This window comes from Mesoplodon bidens, assembly GCF_964165515.1.
Source record: "Mesoplodon bidens genome assembly, chromosome: 14".
NCBI lineage: Eukaryota > Metazoa > Chordata > Mammalia > Artiodactyla > Ziphiidae > Mesoplodon > Mesoplodon bidens.
The window spans coordinates 9,640,826-9,668,763 of NC_138170.1; the positions used below are offsets into that span (position 1 = coordinate 9,640,826).

At 52.7% G+C, this 27,938-nt stretch overlaps 2 protein-coding genes across 6 annotated transcripts in view; one reads left to right on the forward strand and one right to left on the reverse strand.

The window, feature by feature from the left end:
* Window positions 1-9,119, forward strand: part of ELMOD3 (ELMO domain containing 3) — a 29,048-nt gene extending 19,929 nt beyond the window's left edge. For all 3 annotated transcript variants that reach the window (XM_081254218.1, XM_081254220.1, XM_081254219.1), the window contains exons 11-13: window positions 7,247-7,323; window positions 7,593-7,720; window positions 8,165-9,119. In XM_081254218.1, the coding sequence (XP_081110344.1) occupies window positions 7,247-7,323; window positions 7,593-7,720; window positions 8,165-8,367 (408 nt within the window). In that variant the 3' untranslated portion in view covers window positions 8,368-9,119. The remainder of the gene's footprint in view (window positions 1-7,246; window positions 7,324-7,592; window positions 7,721-8,164) is intronic.
* A 2,348-nt stretch (window positions 9,120-11,467) lies between these two features.
* CAPG (capping actin protein, gelsolin like) lies at window positions 11,468-26,746 on the reverse strand. 3 transcript variants are annotated; one of them, XM_081254223.1, is made up of 12 exons: window positions 26,676-26,746; window positions 25,793-25,848; window positions 24,946-25,064; window positions 18,522-18,557; window positions 18,187-18,359; window positions 17,925-18,079; window positions 17,567-17,734; window positions 15,410-15,559; window positions 14,986-15,078; window positions 14,352-14,484; window positions 12,237-12,325; window positions 11,468-11,650 (listed from the first exon to the last, which is right to left on the reverse strand). In XM_081254223.1, exons 4-12 carry the CDS (start codon window positions 18,542-18,544, stop codon window positions 11,585-11,587), a joined length of 1,050 nt encoding a protein of 349 aa, XP_081110349.1. In that variant the 5' UTR covers window positions 18,545-18,557; window positions 24,946-25,064; window positions 25,793-25,848; window positions 26,676-26,746; the 3' UTR covers window positions 11,468-11,584. The 3 variants fall into 3 exon arrangements, with proteins under 3 accessions (XP_081110349.1, XP_081110348.1, XP_081110347.1); XM_081254222.1 differs by lacking the exon at window positions 24,946-25,064; XM_081254221.1 differs by lacking the exons at window positions 24,946-25,064; window positions 25,793-25,848; window positions 26,676-26,746 and adding an exon at window positions 25,687-25,705.
* Window positions 26,747-27,938: the final 1,192 nt, after the last annotated feature.

The following is a 27,938-nucleotide window of genomic DNA, read 5'->3' on the forward strand; positions in this document are numbered from 1 at the left end:
AATGATTCCCAGCCCTGAGATCAACCACTTCTCCAAAGAGCTCTTGTTCTTTAAGTTGGAGAATGATCTTTGGAAACCAAGATCTGAGTGCTGGGTGTTCTCACTGGTATTAAGATCTCACTGTTTCTAGGCCCTCTCAGTGTCCAGAGCTTGGAAAATATGTATGTGGCACTGGTTCCCTCCTGACTCTGAAAGGAATGGTCTCCAGTGGTGAGCAGACCTGCCCAGGCCCCAGCAGCACTTCACAGAGAACAGGAACGGGGGTGTGATGCTGCCTGAGGGAGAGGAGCTGAGAATGAGTGGCTGAAGGTCAGACCTGCAGCATTTTCTTCAGATCATTGTGTCTTCAAGCTGGAGTCAGGCCAGCCTGCACTGCAAAAACAGACTGTTCCAGTAACTGTGTTGTTGGTCATATTAGTTAATTCTCAGAACCTCAGCTTCTTCCTTTGTAACATGAGAAAATAATCCCAACTCCGTAGACTTATTTTGAGTTGGAGAAAAACTGTGTAAAGTGCTAAGCACATTAGTCATTCAAGGAGTGTTAGTTATCAAAGTAACTTTTGATTTCCGTGAGCAAAAATACATTTTATATACGTCTTATAGATAATAGATGCATACGTAAATCCATCTTGTGTTTTCAAAATCATATCTGCGCTTGCACCTGCACACACACACACAACACATACATCCACACATATACACACAGCCATTGTAAAGTAAGATAGATCCATTTTGAATCTAAAACTTCTTGACTACAAAACAAATAGTCACACAGTTCCTGCCACCTGAGCAGTTTTTCATTTCATTCACTGCATATCTGTTATCCTCTGAGGAAAAGTACCCATTAAACCTGACGGTTTCATGTACGCCCATCTCTTCCAGGAGACACTGGAGGAGGAAAGAGGGGACTTCGTGAGTATCTGGTCTTGAGGTATATCAGGACCCATGAGTTGAGAATGTGGGCGTATTCTGTGCTCTTCATGATGTGGGGAGGTAATGACTGGGTCAAGTTTGAGAACCGGACCAGTTAGCTTATGAAACAGTGCAGTCTCTTGTAGCGACGCTGCTTTGTTATAGGAGGCCCAGAGGTTGAGGCATATCTTAGCAGTCACTGGGCCAGCCCCTTGTTGTAGAGACAATGAAGACCCAGAGAGGGGAAATGGCTTGCCCGAGGTCCCCCAGCTAATGAGTATTTCCTAGAAATCATCTCTGACCTCAGCGCCTCCCTTCCTGTGGTTTTTGAAGGCTCTCTTGTAAGACCTTCCTGCAGAAATATGGAAGCCAGGGTGTAGGGTTAGTGCCAATTCAGCATCCCTCATTCGTTTTCAAGGACAGGCTTGACTGAGGTGAGGGGGTAGGTCATTGGATATCTGAGGGAGGAACGTCCCAGGCAGAGGGAAGAGCAAGACAAGAGAGGAAGCCCTGGGTACTTGATCTGGGTACGGACCAGCCTGACCACTTTGACCAATCTGTTTCTCATCCCTTCACCTGCTGGCCTTTGTGGAATTTATTGTGGATTTATATTTACTCCACAACATGCGTGTCAGACAATAAGAAGGAATAGCAGCTTAAAATAATAAAATAAGAGGGCTGATGTAGGTGTCAGGAAGCTAGATACTAGTTCCATCTGCAGTATCATTACTTAGCTATGATTTGAGGCAAGTCACCTAGCCTCTCTGGGCCTCCCTTTGCTGTTTTATGAAATAAGAGATTTGGCCTAAATGATTCTAAGGTCCCTTCCGGCTTTATGATTCCTTGAACTCTTAAGTAACTCCAAAGTTGAAAGGAAAACTTCACCTCAAGCCCTTATGAATCTTGAAAATACAGTTTTCCAGGAGGCACGTAGGAGACCAGAGTAACAGTTGGGGAACTCAGACCTGCCAGCAGCCAGTCCTGTCTCTTTCCTAAGGAGAGAGCTGAGGTCTCAGGTACCTGTGGTACATCCTACTAAAGGGGAATTGGCCAGAAACTACAGATGCTGGGGGAACCCAGGACTCCATGGAAGTGCATGGTCCACGCTGTCCTGAGGAGGAGGAGTGCTACAGTTGACATGCCGAGATGCAGGCCGCATCTGGCTGATTGCTGGCAGAAAGGGAAGCCCCTCACAACAGTAGTTACAGACAACAATTTGTATAGCTTTCCTTGCAATTTCCGTCTGTTATTTCATTCCATCAACGTGACAAGCCTGTGAAAAGGTAGGGCAGAGATGATCCTTGTAAATCTTCATTTCCTGGCGAAGGAACATGAAGATATTACAGACCAATATTGCTGATGAATATAGATGAAAAGATCCTCAACGAAATACTAGCAAACAGAATCCAACAACACATTAAAAGGATCATACACCATGATCAAGTGGGATTTATCCCAGGGATGCAAAGATTCTTCAATATATGTAAATCAATCAGTGTGATACACCATATTAACAAATTGAAGAAGAAAAACCATATGATCATCTCAGTAGATGCAGAAAAAGCTTTTGACAAAATTCAACACCCATTTATGATAAAAGCTCTCCAGAAAGTGGGCATACAGGGAACCTACCTCAACATAATAAAGGGCATATACAACAAACCCACAGCAAACATGATTCTCAATGGTGAAAACCTGAGAGCATTTCCTCTAAGGTCAGGAACAAGACAAGGATGTCCACGCTCGCCACTATTATTCGACATAGTTTTGCAAGTCCTAGCCACGGCAATCAGAGAAGAAAAAGAAATACAAATTGGAAAAGAAGAAGTAAAACTGTCACTGTTTGCAGATGACATGATACTATACGTAGAGAATCCTAAAGATGCCACCAGAAAACTTCAAGAGCTAATCAATGAATTTGGTAAAGTTGCAGGATGCAAAATGAATGCACAGAAATCTCTTGCATTCCTATACACTAATGATGAGAAATCTGAAAGAGAAATTAAGGAAACACTCCCATTTCCCATTGCAACAAAAAGAATAAAATACCTAGGAATAAACCTACCTAGGGAGACAAAAGACCTGTATGCAGAAAACTATAAGACACTGATGAAAGAAATTAAAGATGATACAAACAGATGGAGAGATACACTGTGTTCTTGGATTGGAAGAATCAATATTGTGCAAAAGACTATACTACTCAAAGCAATCTACAGATTCAGTGCAATCTCTATCAAATTACCAATGGCATTTTTTACAGAGCTAGAACAAAAAATCTTAAAGTTTATATGGAGGCACAAAAGACCCTGAATAGCCAAAGCAGTCTTGAGGGAAAAATACGGAGCTGGAGGAATCAGACTCCCTGACTTCAGACTATACTACAAAGCTACAATAATCAAGACAATATGGAACAGGCAGAAAAACATAAATATAGATCAATGGAACAGGATAGAAAGCCCAGAGATAAACGCACGCACCTATGGTCAACTAATCTATGACAAAGGAGGCAAGGATATACAATGGAGAAAAGACAGTCTCTTCAATAAGTGGTGCTGGGAAAACTGGACAGCTACATGTAAAAGAATGAAATTAGAACACACCCTAACACCATACACACAAAAAAAATAACTCAAAATGGATTAGAGACCTAAATGTAAGACTGGACACTATAAAACTCTTAGAGGAAAACATAGAAAGAACACTCTCTGACATAAATCACAGCAAGATCTATTTCGAACCACCTCCTAGAGTAATGGAAATAAAAACAAAAGTAAACAAATGGGACCTAATGAAACTTAACGGCTTTTGCCAAGCAAAGGAAACTACAAACAAGATGAAAAGACAACCTTCAGAATGGGAGAAAATATTTGCAAACGAATCAATGGACAAAGGATTAATCTCCAAAATATATAAACAAACAGCTCATGCAGCTCAATATTAAAAAAACAACCCAATCCAAAAATGGGCAGAAGACCTAAATAGACATTTCTCCAAAGAAGACATACAGATGGCCAAGAGGCACATGAAAAGCTGCTCAACATCACCAATTATTAGGGAAATGCAAATCAAAACTACAATGAGGTATCACCTCACACCAGTTAGAATGGGCATCATGAGAAAATCTACAAACAATGAATGCTGGAGAGGGTGTGGAGAAAAAGGAACCCTCTTGCACTGTTGGTGGGAATGTAAATTGATACAGCCACTATGGAGAACACTATGGAGGTTCCTTAAAAAACTAAAAATAGAATTACCATATGACCCAGCCATCTCACTCCTGGGCATATACAAAATTGGGCCACTAGTAAGTGGTGAAGCTGGGGCGAGGACCCCCATCACCAGACAGCTCGCCCAGCAGTGGGCTCCTTACAGCGGGGTTCTCAGGCAGCAGCCCACCTCAGACTCACCTGGGGGGATGCAGGTGCCCAGGCCCCTCCCTCCGCAGAACTACTGAATTGGAACCTCCAGGGATGGGGCCATGTCGGCAGCAGCTGCAAAAGACAGTCTGGTTTTCTTGCTTCAGTGTTCAAAGGTGTTTAAGCCCAACTGTGAGGTGTGAAGAGAAATGAAATTTTAAATGGAAGCTCAGAAGTGTCCACGTCTGATTTCCTCTGCTGTCTTTTTAGTCAATTCCCTAAACACAGCCTCAATGTGGTATTTTAGCTCAAAGCCACACTTTCAGGTCCAAGGGAACTGCTGAAGGAAAGGAGATACTTCTATCTGAATTCCAGTTTTTCACTGCTTTTTAGTAAGTAGGCTTTTATAAAAATATTCCTGAGAATGAATGAACAGTAAGTTCGGATCCTCTGTTAATTATGTTGCTACCATGTTCTTGTTCCCGTATTTATTTTTAGACTGAAAGAAAGCAAGGGAAGGGATGATATTATACAAATATTATGATAATTAAATAGGCAATACCCGAAGGTAGAGATGCATTGCTGCTGACCTCAGCTACCCACTGAGGCACAGATAATAATTATGAACGTTTGTTAGCACCGCCTCAGGCCAGTGCTGCACTGAGCATTTTGCATACGTGATCTAAATTACTCCTTAGAGCAGCTCTGTGAGGTAGGTTGTGGGATAATAGAAAATGTAGACTGGGGATAATAAAAGCTACCCTGGAGAGTTTTTGTAAGGATTAGCGAATTGACTCCACTCAGCATGGCCCTTGTGTGGGGGTCCCCAGGACCACTGGGAGGACTCCCAGGATTTGGTGTATAGTTGTACCCTCAGCTGTGATTTACTGCAGCAAAAGCAAAATCAGCAAAGGGAAGAAGTGCATGGACAGCATCCATTGGGAACCAGGCGCGGGCTTCCAGGAGTCCTCTGCCGGTAGAGGCACACGGGACGCACTTCATTCCTCCAGCATCCAATTGCGTAACACGTGGAATGTTGCCAACCAGGGGGCTCATCAGAGATTCAGTATCCAAGGTTTTTACTGGGGGCTGGTCACACAGGCACCATCTGTCTAGCACGTACCAAGATTCCAGAATCAGAGCGAAGGCAGGTGTTCAGCATAAACCATATGGTTTGCACAGTTTGGGTACAATAGTCAGCCTGAGGGAATGGTGGGAAGCCTCTCAAAATCCAAGTTCCCAGATGCCAGCCTTATAAGCAGGCCTTTCTAAGGATGGCAATCTCAGGCCTGCTGTGTTCACTTTTTTTTTTTAACATCTTTATTGGAGTATAAATGCTTTACAATGGTGTGTTAGTTTCTGCTTATAACAAGGTGAATCAGCTATACATATACATATGTCCCCATATCTCCTCCCTCTTGCGTCTCCCTCCCACCCTCCCTATCCCACCCCTCTGGTCACAAAGCACCGAGCTGATCTCCCTGTGCTATGCGGCTGCTTCCCACTAGCTATCTATTTCACATTTCTTAGTGTATATATGTCCATGCCACTCTCTCACTTCGTCCCAACTTAACCTTCCGCCTCCCCGTGTCCTCAAGTCCATTCTCTATGTCTGCGTCTTTATTCCTGTCCTGCCCCTAGGTTCTTCAGATGTGTTCACTCTTTTCTGCACAGCACTTAAAATTTATTTCCTTTTTGGTTTTGAGAGATGGGAGAGCCGAGTCTCACAGAGTTCGGGTGGCCTTCCTAAGTATACACAGCTGGCAGGTGGCCAGGCCAAGGTCTGGAATCCAGGTGTCGTGGAAGGCCCTGAGAAAAATCCTTGTGGAGCCAGAAGACCTTCTACAGTTCAGTGCTGGCCACTAGAACTTTTTGCAATGAAGGAAATATTCTCTATCTGCACTGTCCAATGTAGCAGCTCTTAAGCAAGAGTGGCTATTGAGCACTTGAAATACGGCTAGTGTGACTAAGGGGTTGAATTTCTAATTTTACTTCATTTTCAATTAAAATTTAAATAGCTACACCTGGCTAGTTGCTATAGTGCTGGACAGCATAGTTCTACATCACAATGTAACGGATTTTTCTTCTCAAGGGAAGCAGATGGGATAAATAGACTCTGGCTCTTGTTCTAAGCTAAGGAACGCACTGGTCTGTGTGTCCCTATCAGCCGATGTCCTGGTGTCGGTTCAACAGCGGAAACTAACATGCAGTATTTGCAAATCCCCTGGGGAAAGCCTCTTTTCATTTGCTTGGGTTTTTGTTGTTAAAGAATAGGAAGGAACTGGCGCCTCCAAAAAGAAAGCATTCAGGTGGACGCTATAGGGAATTTGGAGGCCCTTCCTGGTAAAGCAGCCCTGCTGGACCCAGTCTGCCCTGCTCGGGAGTGGGACCTGCACAGCCCGTTCTCAGGCCTCTGTGTTACTAAGAGATGGGGTGCACCCTAAGTCAAGGCTGACTTTCTACCTACTTGTACCTCCTCTGTCTGCTTTTGGGTGAAGAGCTTATGAGCAAATAACCAGAAGCCCAGAGAAGGGGAGAAGAGGTTTTAAGAACATATAGAATGGGTTAGATAACTGAGCCTCACTCCTCTTGTGTCCATCCGACCCCAGGGGGTGATGTGGTCCACAGGCAGTGCACGGGGCGGGCCTGGTGAAGGCCAAGGAGAGCTGATGGATCGCATGTTGAAGAGGCTGGAGAACTAGCACAGGGGTTTGTGCACCAGCTTCAGAGTGAATCGACCTCAGTAGGAATCTTGGTTCCAACACCTTAGGAAAGTTATTTAAGGTCACTGACCCTCAGTTTCCTCCTCTGTAAAATGGGAAGATTATTGTGAAAATTAAATGTAAGCATCAGTAATACCAGCCGCTTGCCTCTGGCTGTGATGGTTACCTCCCGCGGGCCAGGTTGGGTTGTGGGGACGGGAAGCACAGAAGGTGAGGGCCTGGATTGCCGCTGACCCAGTGCCCGCTCCGTTCCAGCAATTCCCTTTCTGTCTGATGTCCGTGAACATCACCCGCATCACGATCCAGGCCTTAAGGGAGGGCTGTCTCTCCAGGTGAGTCCCCACGCTGGTCACCCCGCCCTCCCCAGCCAGCAGAGCCCGGTTCCCTCCCACCCCCAACCCCCGTGCCTCATCCTCCCAGCTCTCTCCCTCACCTGCTGGTTCCAGGGTACCTGGACAGATCCCTGTGCACCAGCCTCGCAGCCCATCTCTCCTCCCCAGCCCTGACCTCAGATGTGAAGGCTCCTTGGGGACGGGGCGGGAGGGCCCCCAGGTGTCGGCCTCTGTCCACTGCTGAGCAGGTGACCTCCCCCGTCCTGCAGGGAGTGTAACCGGCAGCAGAAGGTGATCCCGGTGGTGAACAGCTTCTACGCCGCCGCTTTCCTCCGCCTCGCGCACGTCTGGAGGACGCAGCACAAGACCATCTCTGACTCGGGCTTTGTCCTCAGAGGTGTGCTCGCTATTCTGGGGAGGCCTAGCTCCTGCACTCCTGGCGTCCCCGGGCTCAGGGACCCCAGGGTGGTGGCTGGACTGGTTTGGGGTGCCTTCCTTTCCCCCCACACCCCATTCGCAGCTTCTCAAGTTCCAGCTTCCCCGGGCCTCCCATCCCACCCTCGGGAGCCTGCCGCTCTCCTCCCTTTCCGGCCCTGTACGTCGGATGACTGTATTTTCTGAATCAAAAGCTGGGCCCAACAGTTGGACTGGCTCTTCAAAGTTGAGACTGTCCTGGACAGGGTGGAGTGTGTGGTCCCTGTGGCCGAATCTGGTTCCTGGGTCTCCCCCTCTGGTGAGCTCTCCGTCTTAGACGACTCCTTCACCCTCCTCTCCAGAGCCTCTGGGCTGTGCGTTCCGCAGCCCCCACAAGCCTTCTTCTCCCCAACCCTCTCTGTTCCAGACTTGGAGGCGTTGGCCAAGAAGAGCCCCAGACGGCTGCTGAAGACCCTGGAGATCTACTTGGCTGGAGTGTCCAAGGGACAGGCCTCCCTGTTGGGGGCGCGGAAGTGTGCTGGGCCACAAGCCCCTCCCTCCAAGGATCTCACTTTCACAGGAGTGTGTGACCTGCCACCACACTCCTCTGAAGGCACCTGGCTGATCTGACCAAGCCCAGTGAGCCGCCGCCGGATCAAAAGCCTTGAAGGGGCTTTCGGAGGGTGTACCCTGGCACCTTTCTGCCCCTTGCGGTCCTAGCGGAAGGCATGTAGGAAGTCTGTTGGCGGAGCCAAGGACCCTCACCTGCATGAGACATGAGGGGCTGTTAAATCTGACCCACTCCCCACAGACCTGCCTTCAGAGCAAGGAAAACTTTGCCATAACCTTAGTTGGGCTACAGCTTCCAGAGTGGGGTTCCAGGTAATTTCAGTGACAGATTATGATGTGGGAGACCCCATCTGGATGTTCCACACAGCCCTCCATCAAAGGCCTTCCTGAGGAGAGGTGCCGGAATTCTGACTCCCCGGTAGCGGGGCTTTCAGGCCTCAGGGGTCCACGGGACAGGGACCAGACATGGGCTGAGTCGTTAGAATGTGAAGGGAGATGGTAGCGCTGGCAGCAGCTGACGGGGGGTAGCATGAACCAGAGAGTGCACATGGGCCTGCCTTCCTCTCCATCCCCTGGGGTCTCTGGCCTTGCACGTATCCCACCCTCACCCCTCCCCCTCCCTCCTCCCCACTGCTTGTGACACAGAACCAGGCACTGGGCTAGGTGTCTGCTGCCAGCATCCTAACCGCCCACCAGCTGGGCTACCCCCGTGGAGGCTGTGCAGGTCCCGTCGGGGACGGTTCTCTGGCCTGGGCGAAGGAAGGAGGAAATTCACGTACCAGCAGTTTTTAAATAAAAGAATTCTGGGTTAAGAGCCTCAAGTGTTTTCCTTCCACACAAGCTTTGTGCCTTCCTGTGGCCCTGTTATCCCAGGGACCCCTTTAGAGCCAGGCACTCGGCCGGGTGACGTCCTGGTTGTCTCTGGTGCTGGTCATGGGCCCAGGAGAGGTTGCTGTGCCCTGGCCACGCTCCCGCCAAGTTCACACACTGTCCAGCCTCACCCTGCTGCACTTACAGACCCGGAGACTCTGCACGCTCTAACCAGTGGGCAAGGCGGCCCTGGCTCTTGTTAAAGTTGGCTGGTGTTTGTCCTATATTTGCTTCTGGGGAAGCTAGCTGTTTCGCTCCACTCACAAAAGGGCCTCCAGGGCTTTGGCGCTGGGGAACGGGGCAGGTGAGGGCCCCACTAGGCTGCTCGCCCGTCCTTTGACCTCCCTCAAGTGGAGTCACGGAAGACAACTGTCCAGCCCCGCAGGCCTCTCCAAGTCTGCCCCATGCAGGGGGAGGCCCATCACAGAGGTGGAGACGACAGACGGCCACCCAGGTATGGAAGGGACTCCTGTCAGCAGGATGCCTCAAGGGCGGGGCCGGTAATGGACCCTGCTGTTTGCCTTGTGTCGTCTTTGACCTAACCTAATCCTCTGTCTACCTCCTTCGTCCTGATGAGGTGCTTAGCTGACCAGCAGAGATGGCAGCAAGATTACTGGGCCTGGTGGGGTTAGAACGCAGCCCAGCCTCCACTTCGGAATGTCAAGTTCAACGGCTCCTTTCCTGCAGATTCCTTTCCCTCGCTCAGACCGTGAGGCCAGCTCAGCAGACCTCGACCGTGAGTGCTTGGCCCACAGCACAGTAGGGACCAGCACTCGTGGGCCTCTAGCTGGAGGGGAGGCCAATGGCCTCTGCAGAAGCCTGTCCCACATCACTCTTGGTGGGATGCTCTCCAGACGACTTCGGACCCGGGAACATTCGCAGTAACAGTCCAGGGGTTGAGTTGCGGTTCTGTTGATGGATTGGTGGGGGCACGTCTTACATGCTCTGAAAGTAGATGCGGAAATCTTAAATCTGTGCATTTTTCTTGGGAAAGGCCTTCCCAGGCCTTTCATGAGAGACTTAAAATGCTTCACAACCCTAAAAAGGTCAGAACCATGGATTTGGTACAGCCCTTACTCTTTCCCCTTTTAAAAGCCATCCCTGGGCTTCCCTGGTGGCGCAGTTGAGAGTCCGCCTGCCGATGCGGGGGACACGGGTTCGTGCCCCGGCCCGGGAAGATCCCACAGGCCGCGGAGCGGCTGGGCCCGTGAGCCGTGGCCGCTGAGCCTGCGTGTCCGGAGCCTGTGCTCCGCAACGGGAGAGGCCACAACAGTGAGAGGCCCGCGTACCGCCAAAAAAAAAAAAAAAAAAAAAAGTCATTCCTGGCACATGCTCTTTGCAGAGGCTGTCCAGTGGACTCCCGGGATATCTCTGTGTGGAGAAAAGAGCAGGGGGATACACAGGGAGCTGATTTTTTCTATGCTTCTCAGCACAAAAATCACTGAGATGAACTTGATCAGAATTTGTTTGGGACGGAAGATCCAGCATGTCAGAGCTCAGAAGCCACATAGCCCTGAGGGCCCGGGGTGAGAGTGGGTCAGGACAGCTGCAACCCTGCCAGGCCTCGTGGACTCCGGTCCTTCTCGCCTGGGCTTAACGCAGCTCCCGCCTTGCTCATACCCGCCCCCCACCCCCCGCCAGGTCATGTCCCCCAGGGTGGGACTGCTTTGAGGCTACTCCCTTCTCTGCCTATTTAGCTACCTAGCCTCTTTGCTTTTCCAGCCACTACCCTGTTACACAAGAGAATGAACTAGGGCCTAGATGAGGAAAAGCAACGTGCCCAGGCTCAAACAGAGGCAGGTGAGAACCAGAACCCATGACCCTCGGACGCTAGTCTGGTGCTTTTCCCACGGCCCCACGTGGCCCTGAGCTCATCAGCCGAATACCCGATGCCACGACGTGACAAGCCAGCCTCCCGCACAGAGGTGTAGAGCTGTGCTCTTGTTGGTGATCACACATCATTAGCTGCCTTGCAGTGGATTATTGGGGCACCTGAGGAAATACTGGCTGGAATGGAGATGCAGCCCCTACCCGCCGCCACAACCTTCTCCCAGTCGGGAATGTGAGACTGAACCGAACCTCGGGCTGAAAGTGATCCTGAGCCCTGGCCCTGTGCCACCTCCCTATTGGGTTCACAGCAGTGCCTGCCAGGCCCACTGGGACTCCTGGCCCCCTTGCCTCATCATGCAAGGCTAGTTCTGGCCTCTCACGGGTTGTGGAATTGTCCCCTGGGTCCTACTCCGCCCAGTATGACTGGGTGGGGCAGGAAGAATTAGCCCAAGGCAGGCAGTGCAGGCAGAGAGCACTGGTCTCCTTTATTGATCATCCGCGGGGGCACCTCGGCACTGACCAGGAAGCTGAAGGAGAAGCAAGCGGGCAGCAGGTGGGGGCAGGGAGACGCCCACCCTCATTTCCAGTCCTTGAAGAATTGCTTGAAGATGGGACTCTCACGGCCCTGGGGCAGAATCTCCACCTGTGGGATCAGCAGGGGAGGAGTCTGGCTCACAAGGTTTGCCACCTCTGCCTCTGTCGGGGAGGGCCGGAGCCAGGCAGGAGGGTGATGGGCACCAGGCCCGAGTCCATATGCCATGCAGGCCAGGGATGCTCCTCCAGATAAGCCAAGAGACGAGAAAGATTACAGGGACACGGGCTGAGAAAACAGATTGCTTCAAGGACTCAGGTGCAGTTTCACAGATGCACCAATTATACATGAGCCTTATCAGCTCCCTTCAGGTTGACCTGTGGTGTCGACGTGCTGGGATGAGAGGGGCAGAACCAGCTAGGGACCTCGGCCCAGAGGAGGTGCACAAGCTCCAGAGGCGCGCCCGACTTGCTGGGCTCCCAGGGGAGCACTGTCCAAACATCCTCTTAGAAAATATCATGTATTGTAAAACTTGGAAGGATTAAGAAGGGCTTTCCCACTGGGTGGCTCTGGGAGGGAGGCCTGACTGCTTCTGACTGTGCCCCGGGCTTTCCCGCCCTTCTTGTCCAGTCTGAGAGGCAGGAGGCCAGGGAAGAGCCCCCGGAGGAGGGCGCTGGGGGGAAGGGAGGCTCCTCACCTGAGTGTTTGGGGCATACCGCATGCGGGCGATGAAGTCCTCAGCCACTTGCAGGGCCGCCTGCCGTTCCTTCTCGTTAGCTTTGCGACCTGGATCATAGGGAGGAGACTTTTTTATTTTTTTATTTCTTGGCCGCTCCGCGAGGCTTGCAGGATCTTAGTTCCCCAGCCAGGGATCGAACTAGGGCCCCCAGCAGTGGAAGTCCAGAATCCTAACCACTGGACTGCCAGTGAACTCCCAGGAGATTTTGTAAAAGAGAAGGTACCCCGTCTAGCCCACATCCCACTTCTCTCGAGGAGACTTAAGGGGGTTCAGAGAATAGGTGGCTCCTTTTAAAATAAATGGACCAGGAGGCGCTAAGAACACTCAGGGGGCTCTTTGGAGGTGGGAGGTTAGCCCCTCCCAACCTGGCAGCTCCAGATGAAAACTGCCCTCTGCCTGCTCCAATCATCAAAGCCTTCTGCTAGGGCCAGGGCCCTAGGGGTATTCAGGGAGAGCTAATGTTTCCCTGGCATCAGACTCTCAGGCCCCTCTCTCCACTCCAGGGCCCCTCGCCTTTTGAGTCTGTCAACTGAACTGTTATCAACTGGTTTTTTTTGCAAAATGCAATTGGACAAAAAGAAGGATGTGACTGACTGTGATTTTACTCCCATAAAGCCAGATGCTAGCGTCGGCCTAATAGTTATGCCAACTAAGAGCCGATGAAAAGGGAGACCAGCGTCCTCTCTTCCTGCCTGCAGGCAGTCCCTTTAACCAAACTGCGCTCCAGCGGGAGGCGCTTTTCCAGAGAAACAATGCTGTGAACTGTGGCTGGCTCTCCAGCCAGGCTATGAAAATCTAGTTAGCGACAACGTGTCTGAAATTAATGGGCTGTATCCTTCCTTTGTGATTACGAAATACGTCTCTTCCCGGCTCCCAAGTTTCCTATTTCTCCACTGGTTTCTTGGTTCTTTTTTTTTTTTTTTAAATATGCATTTGTTTGGCTACGCTGGATATCTTCGTCGCCGCGTGCGGGCTCTGTAGTTGCGACGCGCAGGATCTAGTTCCCTGACCAGGGAGTGAACCTGGGTCCCCTGCATTGGGAGCGCGGAGTCTTAGCCACGGGACCACCAGGGAAGTCCCGGTGTCTTGGTTCTTTGCTTGGGGTTAAATACACGCCCGTGGGAATCACCACGCCCACTCCACTGGTCCTGTGGGAAGGTACCCCGAGGCAGGAGGGAAAAGGCAGCCCCAGAAGCACAATGCTCCCCCACCCAACCGCCCTACTTCTTAGAAAGCCGCCCTGCTGTTTGTCACTCCTGGCCCTGCCCTGAGGCAAGAGTGTTACTGCCTAGTAGCTGCCAAGTTAGAACACCTAACGTTTCTCCTCCCTCCTGGCTGGGAATTTCTCTTGGCCTTGGTCGACCCCACAAATGTTTATTGAGCACATGCTGTCTCGTCAGGACACTAGAGACCATTCCTGCTTTCAAGAGGTTTATGATGTGGGCAGGGAGGTGAGACACGTTCAAGAAAAAAGACAAGCACAGAGAAGTAAGGAGGCTCCCGGGACCGCTCAGAGACTCAGAGGTTTGTTACATTTTCAGAGGTGGATCTAGCAAACAGGCGTCCACACAACAAGTGTTTCATTCCCAGCCAACCCGATCTCTTGGAAAAACAAGTTCTACCAGCTCGCTACCCGCTGCGTGATTTCATATCTAAAATCGATCTCTCACACCCCAGGGCAGCATGGCAGGGTCAGGGGTCCCAGCAGCCAAAGGCCTAGGAGAGCTCTGTGACAGTGGCCCTCAACACGCAGCCCCTGGACCAGCAGCAAGGCCTGGGAACTGGTTAGATGTGCAAATTCTCAGGCTCTACTACAGACCTCGTGAATCAGAATCTCAGGGGTGGGGTCCAGCTATGGGTGTTAACAGGCCCTCGGGTGATTCGGAGGCAGGCTAAAGGTGCAGAACCCTTGCCTGGAATTAACGGGCTGGGCACAGGAAACCCTGAGAAAACCCACAGCCGCGGAGGCTTCCTGAGTCAGCCGTCTCTGGGTCGGCCGAGGCCTCCCACAGGAAGCCTTGCCCGGTCAGTGGCTGCAGGGGTCTCAGGCTGGGGTGCAGAAGCCACACGTACCCTTCCAGATGTAGATCTTGCTGCAGAGCCCGTTGTCCAGCACAAAGCAGTCGTCGGGTACCAGCAACTCGAGGGCAAAGGGGCTGGAGTCGGCCACCTTGGTCAGGCTCATCTGTCCAGTGGCATCAGAGACCTGGGGGAGGATGGGCAGTGCCGTGTCACCTCCTCCCCGCAGCACAAAGCCCTGATCTCCACCAAGGAGCAGCTGCCTCTCCAGCTGCGGCTCCACCCACCACCCCAGGCCAAGCAGCAGACCGACTGGAGGTGGAGGAAGCACAACAGGCAAATCCTGGGCGACCCCCAGCCCTACTTCAGGCTCAGTCACCGCCTCACAGAGCCCCAGAATCCATGGAAATTAAGTAGACTCCAAATTAACGCGTGACGGTAAAGAATCCCACAAAGGAAAGCTCAGCGTGGGCTTGTTTCAAACCTCCTTCTCCAGGAATGGGCCAGAAGCGAAGTGGCATTCATCTCCTCCAGCATCCGTTCACTTCCCATCTTACCCTCACTCCAAGCCCTGGATAAACCACCCTGGTGCCTGGCCCAACCTCCCACTGCTTTCTCCTCTCCTTCCAGCCCCACAAGCACCAGGCTCGTACCCACTCTGGTCCTAGGGCAGGCCTGGGGCGCCCACCTTATACAGAGCCGCAGCCTGGGCGTTTGTCCGGTCAGCTGTGAGGTCTTCCTCAGGGTTGCCCTCCTTCAGAGCGGGCTTGGGGCCCAGGACCTGCAGGGGTCAGAGCAGGCCACGTCTCCAGGGATTCCTGGGCACTCAACCCATCACACCCAGGGCCACCGCCCCAGTGGGACAAACTCTGTCTGCACAAGGGCGCCAGGCAGAGGTGGGGAGGGCTAGGTCCTCCTGCCCGGCCACCAGTCCCTCCGTCCCGAGGGGTACTTGACTCTGAATCCCACCAAGGCACCTGATGAGTTAGCCAAGCCCTGAGCAGCACCGCAGACGCCCTCACAGCCCTCCAGCCAGCACCCTCGTGCCCCCAGCTGATCGCTGCCTCTCTCGGTGGCTTCCAAGCAGAGCTGCCCTCCCCGCATCTCTCAACCTGGATCATGTCGACAGGCTCCTCTCCATCGCTGACAATCTCCACCTGGGCCTTGCCCTGCCGCTCGCTGTCCCGAATGGCCAGCGCCAGGTCCCGCGCCTTGTTACGCTCCAGGATGTTGGACTTTGCACCACACCAGGCGAAGATGTTCTGGAGGGAAGTGGGGAGGCGCGGGTTGGAGCCAACTGCCTGCATCCTGCCCCTCACAGGGTCTGCAGAACTGCCCTCTGAGGCAAGACGATCAAAGACAATCAAGAAGGCAGAGGGGGGCTTCCCTGGTGGCGCAGTGGTTGAGAGTCTGCCTGCCGATGCAGGGGACACGGGTCCGTGCCCCGGTCCGGGAAGAGCCCACATGCCGCGGAGCGGCTGGGCCCGTGAGCCATGGCCGCTGAGCCTGCGCGTCCGGAGCCTGTGCTCCGCAACGGGAGAGGCCACAGCAGTGAGAGGCCCGCGTACCGCAAAAAAAAAAAAGAAGGCAGAGGGGAACCCAGGCCTCTCTGGGGACGGGAATGACAGTCTTGGGCAAGAGCGATTCTCTGCCCCGCTTCCGCATCTTTCTCCACGTTATTTGTGTCATATACTGAAACATCTTTATCTTGTTTATAATCTATCTTCCCCGACTAGAAGGTAACCCTCCTTAGGGCATGAGTGTTTTGTTTTGTTTGGCTTGGCTTGGCCCACTGCTGTATGCCCAGTGCCAAGACAGAAACGGGCACATCCTTAGGCCTAGAATAAACACTTATTGAATGAGTGAATGGGTGAATGACATCCCTGGGCCCAGGATCTCACACACCTCTGCACCCCCGCCAGGCACGGCCCTCATCACCCCTCCTGAGCGGGTCCCCTGCCTCCATCTCACTGTTTCCAGTCCTCCTCCCAGACAGCATCTGGGTTGCTCTTCCTGTCCCAAATCTTTAGCACGACAGATGCGGTCCAGACCCTGAGAGAATCAATCTCCTCCTGCCCTGGATCTCAGCTCCTTAGAAATTTCCACTCTCACTGCTCCTGTTCCCACCCTGGGTCCCGGTCAGGCTACATCCTTCCCTCCTGTTGACATGCATGTCTGCACCCTTATCTGTCTCAGTGCCTCGGCTTACCCATCATCTTCGCCTGGAAGGGCATTTCCCCTCCGTGAGGGTCCAGTCAAATGGCGCCTCCCTGGGACAATGGCTTGGGCTCGGGCTAGAAGGCCTCTCCCTGCCCCCAGCTCCCCCAGCACAGGCCACTGCCCCTAAGAGGGCCCTCATCACCTCCTGCCATGGTTACAGCCAGTTACAGGCCCGTCTTGGCTGCCTGCCCTGGGTGAGCAATTTGTGGTCCCCGTGCTGGCTCAGAGCAGACACATAGATTCACGGAGGGAAGGGATGAGTGAGGTGATTAACGCATGGGCTGGGAGGCGGCTTAACTCGGAGCTACAAAGGCTCCAGGAGAAGGAGAGAGTAGGCTCCAGTGTTAGAGGCAATGGCCAGAGAGCAGAGGGAGGTTTCTGTCCTAAGAAATACAGGGATGTCTTGTAATGGCTGCAGCGACCCCACTTGGAATGGGCTTATAGCTTCTCAGCCCCTCTCCCTTTGCCCTGACCTCCTGGTCCCTGACCTTTTAAAACACAATGCCGGGGCTTCCCTGGTGGCGCAGTGGTTGAGAATCTGCCTGCCAATGCAGGGGACACGGGTTCGAGCCCTGGTCTGGGAGGATCCCACATGCCGTAGAGCAACTAGGCCCGTGAGCCACAACTACTGAGCCTGCGCATCTGGAGCCTGTGCTCCGCAACAAGAGAGGCCACAATAGTGAGAGGCCCGCGCACCGCGATGAAGAATGGCCCCCGTTTGCCACAACTAGAGAAAGCCCTCGCACAGAAACGAAGACCCAACACAGCCATAAATAAATAAATAAATAAATTTAAATCATATGGGCTTCTAAGAAGACCTCCGCTTAAGAAAAAAAAAAAAAAAGCACAATGCCAGGGAGTTCCCTGGTGGTCCAGTGGTTAGGACTCAGCACTTTCACTGCTGTGGCCCCGGGTTCAATCCTGGTTGGGGAACTAAGATCCCAGAAGCCTCAAGACACAGCCAAAACACACACACACACACACACACACACACGCGCGCACACACAGTGCCAACACAGGTGGGTGCTCAGTCAACCCCGCCTGCCCACCTGGCCCAGGTCCAAGACGAAGCAGTCCCCTGTGTTGAAGCTGCCCCAGCTCAGCGCCCGCTCGGTGGCACGGATATTCTTCTTGCCCTTCACCTGGTAGAGTTTCCTGATGGCAGCTGGGGTGGCCCCTGGCGAGGTCTTGTGAAATGCTGACTCCACGCCGCCTTCCTGCAGCCCAGATGGCCAGCCTGAATGGAGGCCCGAGCGCTCCCCACCCCATCCCACTGGGAGGCAGGCAGAAAGGTGGGGAGGACCCAGCCCCGTGTGGGTCTGGGACTTTTGCAGGGTAAGGACCAGCTGGAAGGGGTCCCGACTCTGAGAGCAACCGCAGGTTGGGGTACGGGAGGTGGGCTCTAACCTGGTACTTAAGGCCACGTGGGAAGTAGCTCATGAAGAGGTCAGACTCATTGCCCTGTACCTCCCGGTGCTGCACAGGCCGCTCCCCAAGCAGGGTGTTGAGGTGCACGGCCAGCACGGCGCAGGCCCCCTGCTCATCCCGGGACGACTGCTGGCCTGGGGCGAGTGGGAGGTGGCGGGGCACGGCCCGTGAGACCCTTGCCAGCCCCGACCCCTGCCCGGGCCAGTCCCCTCACCAGTCCTCCCAGCCCTCTCTTACGTACCTATCCACAGGTGCAGGTGGGAGAGCTCTTCCGGGCCATTGTGCAGCACTAGGTAGGAGTCTCCCGAGAAGAAGATGCCCTGGTTCTCGGGGGCCACGGGCACTGGCTTCAGCTTCTCCACCCGCCATACGTGCAGGCCGGGATCCTGCACCGAGGCTGGGAACGGAGAGCCACTGCGGGAGGGGGGAGGGTTGGTGGTGGCCGAGGCCTACAGGTGGTGCAGGAGACGAGCATAGAGACCTGGGCAGGCCTGGGGTCTGCGGTGTGGGGGTGAGGAGGGGCAGCCCTTGGAAGGGAAGAGGGGAGGGGTGAAGGGAGCGGGGTGCATAGCCTACCTCTGGGGGATGGATGAGTACATGCTGTCTCCGGATCTGGAAAGACAGAAGAAGCCATTATTATTACAAGTGCCATGACAACCAGACTTCACATGGGTCTGGGGAGGTCCTTCCGGGTGGCCAAGTGCTTTCATACTCAACTAATTCATCTCCAAGAGCTCAAGAGGAGATTATCCCTGGCTCCATTATGCGGGCAAAGAAACTCAGGCTCAGAGAGTCTAAGTCCCAAATCACACAGTCATAGTGAAAAGCACTAGGAGTCCCTGGCCCTGGGCCGGTGTCTTCCCCTTGCTGTGACCTCTTCTGCTTCCAGACTCCTAACTCTGGGCATTGCATGAGTCTGGGATACATCTCTCTAAGCAATAACTGCTTATATTTGAAAAGTCTAAAGTCAATGACTTAAAATCAATAAACCAAAAACCAAAACAATAGAGAAAACCAATGAAGCTGGTTTTTGGACAAATCAATAAAATTGATGACCCTTTAGACAAACTGATTAAGAAAAGATGCAAATTTCCAATACAGAAACAAAAGAGATGACCATCACTACAGATTCTACAAGTATTAAAAGGATAAAGAGAATATTACAAACTTTATGCCAATACATTTAACAACTTACACAAAATGGGCAAAGTCCTTGAAGAACACAAATTATGCAAGTTCACTCAAGAAGAAATAGATTACCTGAAGAGTTCTAATATCCATTAAGGAAATTGAAATTGTACTTAAAAACTCCCCCGCCTTCAAAAAATTCCAAGTCCAGATAAATTCTACCAAAAACTTAAGGAAGGCATAATACCAATTCTACACAAACTCTTCTAGAAAACAAGAGAGCACTTCCCAACTCATCCCATGCTGCCACCATTTTCCTGATATAACAAAACCAGATAAATATATTATAGAAAAGAAAATTAGACCAAGATCCCTCATGAACACCGGAAAAAAATATTAACAAAATTTTAGCATATGGAGTTCAGAAATATATAAAAAGATAAAACATCATGACTAAATAGGGTTTACTCCAGGAATGCAAAGTTGGTTTAACATCTGAAAATCAATGTAATCCACCCTATTAACAAGCCATATAAACAAACATAATATCATCTCAGTAGATACAGAAAAATTATTTAGAAAAATCCTATACCCATTTTTGAGTTAAAACAAAAGCTTTTAGCAAACTAGGAATAGAAGGGAACTTCCTTAACCTGATAAAAGGCATCTACCAAAAGCAAACAAAAAAATCTCAGAAAGGGCTTCCCTGGTGGCGCAGTGGTTGAGAGTCCGCCTGCCGATGCAGGGGACACGGGTTCATGCCCCGGTCCAGGAAGATCCCACGTGCCGTGGAGCGGCTAGGCCCGTGAGCCATGGCCAGTGAGCCTGAGCGTCCGGAGCCTGTGCTCCGCAAAAGGAGAGGCCACAACAGTAAGAGGCCCGCGTACCACAAAAAAAAAAAAAAAAAATCTAATACTAAACTCCCTCCCTAGGGAATTTCCCCCATTCCCAGGCATCAGCTACCACTTTTTTTTTTTTTTTAATTTGTACTGGCATATAGTTGCTTTACAATGTTGTGTTAGTAACTACTGTACAGGAAAGTGAATCAGCTATTCATATACACATATCCCCTCTTTCTTGGATTTCCTTCCCATTTACGTTACCACAGAGTATTGAGTAGAGTTCCCTGTGCTACACAGTCGGTTCTCATTAGTTATCTATTTTATACATAGTATCAATAGTGTATATATGTCAATCCCAATCTCCCAATTTATCCCACCACCCCCCTTCCCCCTTGGTGTCCATACGTTTGTTCTCTACGTCTGTGTCTCAGGTATCACTTCTGTATGCCCAGCTCCCCTCAAATGCCAGGATGATGAATATCATCTTTATTCTGTAGGTCAGTAAGAGCAAGCTTTTTTGGACAGAAGTTATTTAGGGAAAAAACAAAGTGCTAAAGGCAAGCATTTAAAAAAAAATACTATCTTTTTAAAAATTTCACAAGTGTAGTAGCCATAGCCTCACTCACTCTCTTTCCCACGTTCCCATGACTAGAGGGTTTCTTTCTTTGGCTGCAAATGCAGAGCCCACGCCAGCAAGCACTGCCGCCCAGTTCATGCTGTGCAGCTAACAAGGAGCCCCAGTGGTGCAAGGGAAGGACCTGGAGAACTTCAGGGTTAAAAGGCACCATTAGGAGACTCTTGGGGGCTGGGGAAGCAGGAAGGGCAAAGGGCAATCTTTGGGGGATGGACGGGAGAGCAGAGGATGTTGAGTCTGAGTAGGAAACAGAGGGGGAAACAGGAGCAGTGGCCGTGGGTGTAAAACACCAGGTGAAACTGACTTTCCTTTTCCTTCCTAACTTAAACATAGCTGAAGGCATTTTTTGGAACCACACTTCCCCAAGGTAGAGGGGAGGCAGTGAGGGGGAGGCTTGGGGGAGGGAACCTTTAATGGTTCTCCATCCCACATAGGGTCACATGCTGTGCCCACATCCTCTGTAACGGACAGCTCAGCCTGCGACTCAGGCCCGAAGTGGTGACGTGGCCACCCGCAAGGCCCAGCCAGTGGGGAGAGCTTGTGGAGAGAGATGGCGTGAACAAGTGGGCCAACTGTCAGCTGTCTACTGTTTTTTTTTTTTGGCCGTGTCACACGGCATACAGGATCTTAGTTCCCCATCCACCGATCGAACCCGCACCCCTGCAGTGGAGGCGTGGGGTCCTAACCACTGGACTGCCAGGGGGTTCCCATATTTTTTTGTTCTGTGTCCCGACCTCACAGCTCAGGCCATAACTCAGAAGCAGGCAGCCCACGTGCGGGGCTACAGGCCTCCGAGAACCAGTGCAGTGTTTTGGTGAGAGGGGTTGGCTGCCTGGCCCTCATCACTTTGGCTTTCCAGCCCGGCCGCCGGTTAGAATTACCTTGGTGTCTTATAAAAACATCGAGGCCCAGGCCTGAAGATTTTGATTCCACGGGTCTGGAGTGAGGATGGGCATCTGCATGTTGAACTATGTTCTTATGCTGCCAGTTAGCTCTGTGCAGACCAGCATCTCACACCTGCCCACACATCAGAGTCATCTGGGGGCTTTTAAAAAATCCCAATGCCGGGCTTCCCTGGTGGCGCAGTGGTTGAGAGTCCGCCTGCCGATGCAGGGGACGCGGGTTCGTGCCCCGGTCCGGGAAGATCCCACGTGCCGCCGAGCGGCTGGGCCCGTGAGCCATGGCCGCTGATCCTGCGGGTCCGGAGCCTGTGATCCGCAGCGGGAGAGGCCACAACAGTGAGAGGCCCGCGTAATGCAAAAAAAAAAAAAAAAAAAAATCCCAATGCCAAGGCCAGTTAACACCAGACTCTCGGGACTTCCCTGGTGGCGCAGTGGTTAAGAATCTGCCTGCCAATGCAGGGGACAAGGGTTCGAGCCCTGGTCTGGGAAGATCCCACATGCTGCACCGCAGCGGCCCCCGCTCGCCGCAACTAGAGAAAAGCCCGCGCAGCAACGAAGACCCAACGCAGCCAAAAATAAATAAATAAATAAAATTGATTCCTTAAAAATAAAAACCAGACTCTCCAGGGTGGAGCCCGGATATCAGTGTTGGAGAAGTTCCAGATGACTCTGTAAAGCTACCCGCCAGCCTTCTGCTCATAGCTCTCCCCTGCAAGCGCCCACTGCCATCGGCCTGTCACTCCTCTCCCTCCAGGTCCTCTGCCCAAGCCTACAGCCCCTCAGCTTCCTCAGTATGAAGCTCCACCTCACGTCCATCCAAGCCCCACCACCCCTCCGGGCCCATTTCAAGCCGCAGCCATCTGAGGAGGCTCTAGAACACTGGGTGGCCTCGGCCTTCTCTGGGAGTTCTCCCAGCCCTCTCACCTAGGAGCACACCCTTCATTTCCTGCTTACAGGCTGTCTTGGAGCATGACCTGACAACTCAACCAGAGCAGGGGACATGCCCGGTACTCCTGCATTCCTTCAGCAGCCCACAACAGGGTCTATTCAATTCCATTCAGGGTCTATATTGGGAGCTTGGCACTGGGCAAAATGAGGGCGGAGGGGCACAGAAATAAAGAACAACTCATGCGAGTCTCAAGGTCTAGCTGATGGGGGTGGTGAAGCAGGAAGCCATCACATGCAAGGGACCGCAGACAAACTTCCCCTACGTGGGGAATGTCACAGAATCACAGATGTTGGCATTAGAAGGAGCCTTAATACTTAGTTAATCCTACTCCACGTCTGCCCCCCAACACGTACCTAAACACGCACAGTGCAGAAATCCCTACATCCCTCACCATCTTCTTCTCCAACACTTCCAGTGATGGGGAACTCACCACCTCAAAAGGCAGCTGCTTCCGTACCTCTTACGTTATAGCCTTTACTTTTTCCCACTCTGCCACAGTGTGCTGAGTTATGGGCCTGGCCATCTCCCCAACTAGACTATAAAGGCCTTTTGAGGAGGAGCCATATTTTGCCTCTTTGGATCGAGCTGGACCCTCACACTGTGCCTGGTACCCTACAAGCGCTCAGAGAATGTATTTGATTAACTGTACTTTCTCCAGTTATTAGACCAGATGGAGCCTAAGAGGTAGCACAGGAGGGCTTCCCTGGTGGCGCAGTGGTTAAGAATCCGCCTGCTAATGCAGGGGACACGGGTTTGAGCCCTGGCCCAGGAAGATCCCACATGCCGTGGAGCCGCTAAGCCGGTGCACCACAACTACTGAGCCTGAGCTCTAGAGCCTGCGAGCCACAACTACTGAGCTCACGTGCCACAACTACTGAAGCCCGCGTGCCTAGAGCCCATGCTCCCCAACAAGAGCAGCCACTGCAATGAGAAGTCCGCGCACCGCAACGAAGAGTAGCCCCCGCTCACCGCAACTAGAGAAAGCCTGTGCGCTGCAACGAAGACCCAACACAGCCAAGAAAATAATTTTTAAAAAAAAGAGATAGCACAGGAAATCAACAGGCAGGAGCAGCCCTGGAGGCAGAAAGCAGAGGCTAGGGGTAGGATGTTTGCCGTGCTGGCTGTCCCAAGGTCCTGAATCAGGAAGGAGCCGGCCTTTGAGGACACACTGTGAAGTGGGGGGTCAGTTATGCAGACCTTTGCGGCAGTGCTTGCCAGCTGTCAGGATGACAGGTCCTCCCCGCTATCTGTGCCCTCCTCAGATCCCGAGTTCACTGATTCCCAACAGGTCCCTTCACCACACAGTCCCGGTTTGCCCTTAGGTGTGAAATGCAACAGCCCCTACCCTTCTCCCCTAGAAAGAGTAAGGGGTGAGTGTCAGCACTTGAAATGACACCAGCTCCTCCCAGCCTGGAACCTGGAAATCTGCAGGAGCTGCTGGGTCCAGAGGCCTCGCCTGGAAACTCCTTGGCCAGTGCTCTCTCCCTTGACACCAAGCAGGACTCCTACCCTTTTCTGGCTCCACCTTCGCCTCCCTCACCCACCCTTACCCTACCCCAGGCAGCTGGCTGGACCGTGGGCTGGGGTTTTCTTGAATTTGCAAAATAATGGACCGTGCCACCGGTGGTTAAGACTCCACGCTTCCACTGCACGGGGCACGGCTTCGATCCTGGTCAGAAAAAAAAATGGACCGTGCCACACAGTTTAAATTCAAATGTGAGGCCTGCCCACCACCCCCAGACATTCCAGCCCACCTATCTACCATCACGCCACCATCCTGTCTTAGGAACAAGTATCCTCAAATCTGAATGCACCTCCAGGCTGGCTGAGGACCTTCAGGTGTCCGGTCACTCAGTGTGGTGGCCTCTGTCAGGAGGCTGGGCACCACAAGCCAGGACAAGCCCCAGCCCAGGAGTTCCTTACCGTATGCTGAGCCCAATCCACCCGTTGCCTGGGCAGCTGAGGCTCCAGTGACTGGAAAGGACGGCAGGTGGGGCACACCCATCCTGGACAAAGCGGCTTCCAGAAACGTGAGCCTCTGTTTCTGCCCTCGCCTGCCCACCTAAGAGGGTCCCGGCCAGCCCACCCCACGCCGAGCCTCCCTCAGCCTCCCTCCACTTTCACCTCTCTGTGCAGCTCCACTTCCTCCCACTTCTGCTTTTCAGGCTCTGCTTCCTTCCAGCCAGCCCCCCACCCCACACCGCAGGCTCTCCCTTCCCTCTGCTACCTCCTGATATTCCCACCCATCGACCCCACCCCTGGGCTCCTTCCCCAGCTGGTGCCGAGGCCCTGTCCTCCGCAGGGAAGGGTAGACTGTGCTGGGCGGGCAGGCGGTCCCTGATGGAGGAGATCGACATTGGGGGCTGGCAAGGAGTGCGGCCAGGCTGGCTCCTCAGAGACCCCCATAGGGAGGTGGAGGCCCACGCCAGCTTGGAGCCCCATCACAGTGGCCTCCACCGGCTGCAAGCCAGGGCTGGCAGCTCTGAGTCTGGGACCTGCGAGGGAAACCACAGGAAAGCCAAGACTGCCTACGCTCCCCACTCACCAGCTTGAGGCAGGCACGTCTGCCTGGCCCCAGCCTCTGCTGGGTTAGTCACATTTCCTGGGTAGGGTCACTGGCTCCGCACCACTTTTTCCTCCTTCTCGACTTGCCTTTCTCCTTGCCTGAATGCACACATTTGATTTTTTTTGTTGCTGTTAAAGCTCAGTACCCTGGGAGTGGCTGAGGCCAGGAAAACATTCTTTGCTGTGTCCCGCATGCTGGATGCCTCTCAAATCTACCCTTGCTCAGCTTCTCATTCACCAGATGTTGACTGTCACACAGTCTCTGCCCAGGGTGCTCTGAGGGACAGCAATAAAAATAAGCCTGGTTCTGGCTCAACCCAGGGGCCATCTTGCCTCCATCACATCATAAGGCCCTGGAGCTAGTCTGGTCCAACTCGCTCGTCCGCTTTCCAGACGAGGATATGGAGGCCCTGAGAGCACAAGCGACTTGCCTCTGATCACACAGGGAGCACAAGACAGAGCAAGGGAAGCTTCCACGCCCTGCGGAATCCGTGCAAGAGGATGCAGCCGAGTCCAGAACTCTGGCCCACCTGTCCTGGACGCAGGCCAGGCCTGGCCCAGGGTTGATCAACAGGCTAGTTAGACATAAGGCTCAGCCTTCAGGGTCAGGCCCCACCCCGGGGGCAGCAGTGGAACCCAGTCAATGCATGTGTCAGAATTTCTGGACCAGAACAAGATAAGTTGAATGTCTTCTTCAAAGAACACAAACGCTAGCTGGCACCTGAGAGTCTCCATGGCCTTAAAAAGAGGGTCTTGTCCTCACGAGAGCCAGAGGCTGGGCGGGTCACGTGGCGGAATGGAAGGAGTTGGATAGTTTGGCTACTTACTGGCTCTGCTTCCTCCTGCACGTGACTTAACTTCCTGGAGCCTCCCTGTGTCCTAACTGTAAGAGGGGCATGAAGACAAAAGTGCAGATTAAATGAAATGGTATAAATAAGGAGCAAATTCTACACGCTCAATAAACCTACATGGCTTTCTCTTGCCAACACAGAATGTACCATGGGACCCCAGCACCTCCCGAAGCAATGCCCCTTGCCTCTCGCTTCACGGTTTAGCAGAGGGAAGGGATGGAAAGTTAAACCCCAGATCACCTCTCCTCGCCCCGCCCCCACCCGGCCCCAGCGAGGTTCTTCGACTCTGGTCTGCACTGGTGCAAAACCCGGGTGGCTCTAGGGCTCTGGACTCCGCAGGGCACGAGCAAGGATGAATGGGAGTCCCTGTTCTCTCTCCACACTGGAGCCTCACCTGGCTAAAAAGGTGGCCCCATCACCACGGGGTGGGTGCGGGGGTGGGGGGGAGACGTTCGCAAACTAACAGCGAAACAAAAGAGCAGGTCAGTTAAAAGAGTCTAGGACTCCCTAGCGCCTTGAACTCTAACAGTAACTAACGTTGTTAATTACATTATCTGGTAACCGGACTCTAAAAGTTGTTTTTTAACAGACTCATTTTTCCTCCCTCTCCGGTCTCCCCAGCAGGTACGCTCAACTTGTCCCAAATGGAGGAAAATAAAGCATTGCTTTAGCACTGGCTCACCCCCTCCCGCCCCTCCCTACGGGAAGCGAGGAGACCTGACTAGACACGCGGCTGCGCCCCTAGGAGAAGAAGGGGGAGCCGGGCGCGCAGGGCAGGGGGCCCGCGACCAGCTGCGCCCCTCCGACCCCTACAGGGGGAGCCCAGGCGCCGGGTGGTCAGACCCCAAGCGCTACTTGCCTGCCTGCGCCCTGCTGGCTTGCTCCGGCCACTGTCTCTGCCGCCCTGCCCTGCCCTGCCCTCCCCGCCCCCGCCCCCGCCCCCGACGTGAGCGACTAAAAGCCGCCCAGGGTGAATCAGAGGGAGGGGCCTGAGCTGGCTGGGGGCGCTGCTGAGCCCGCCCCTCGCAATAGTCGTCTCCCGCTCCCCCCTACCCCGCCACCCCCGCCATGGGGGAGACTCGGCTCTGAAACGAACCTAGAAGTGGGGCGGGTATTCGGGAAACTAACAACAGTACTCTGGGAAAACTTGGCGAGAGCAAGGCAGTGCTCACAACCCGCTCAACTGTTAAGATTTTTGGCCGGGATTAAGCTGTAACAGCTACTCTTCCTTGAGTGCTTACTATGTACTCAAATGCTTTAAACGTGACCTCGTTCAGTCTTCACAACTATTTGTCACTATGCCGCTTAATAGATGAAGTCTCCCGGAGGCTCAGAGAGGGTAGGTAACTTGTCCAGGGTCCCACTGCTAGTTCAGTAGCAGAGCCAGGATTCTAATCTAGGGTGGTCTGGCCTCAAAGCCGGTGCTAGAACTGGAACTCCTCACCCTTCTCGTCGTTTTTTTTTTTTTTTTTTAATCTTTATTTTTAATTTTTTTTGGCTGCATTGGGTCTTCGTTGCTGCACGCCGGCTTTGTCTAGTTGTGGTGAGCCATAGCTGTGGTGAGCAGGGGCTACTCTTCCTTGCGGTGCACATGCTTCTCATTGCAGTGGCTTCTCTTGTTGCGGAGCATGGGCTCTAGGCGCATGGGCTTCACTAGTTGTGGCACACGGGCTTAGTTGCTCCGCGGCATGTGGGATCTTCCCAGACCAGGGATCAAACCCATGTCCCCTGCATTGGCAGGCGGATTCTTTTTTTTTTTTTTCTTTTTTTTTTTTACAACTTTATTGGAGTATAATTGCTTCACAATGGTGTGTCAGTTTCTGCTTTATAACAAAGTGAATCAGTTATACATATACATCTGTTCCGTATCCCTTCCCTCTTGCGTCTCCCTCCCTCCCACCCTCCCTATCCCACCCCTCCAGGCAGTCACAAAGCACCGATCTGATCTCCCTGTGCTATGCGGCTGCTTCCCACTAGCTATCTACCTTACGTTTCGTAGTGTATATATGTCCATGCCACTCTCTTGCTTTGTCACAGCTTACCCTTCCCCCTCCCCATATCCTCAAGTCCATTCTCAAGTAGGTCTGTGTCTTTATTCCTGTTTTACCCCTAGGTTCTTCAT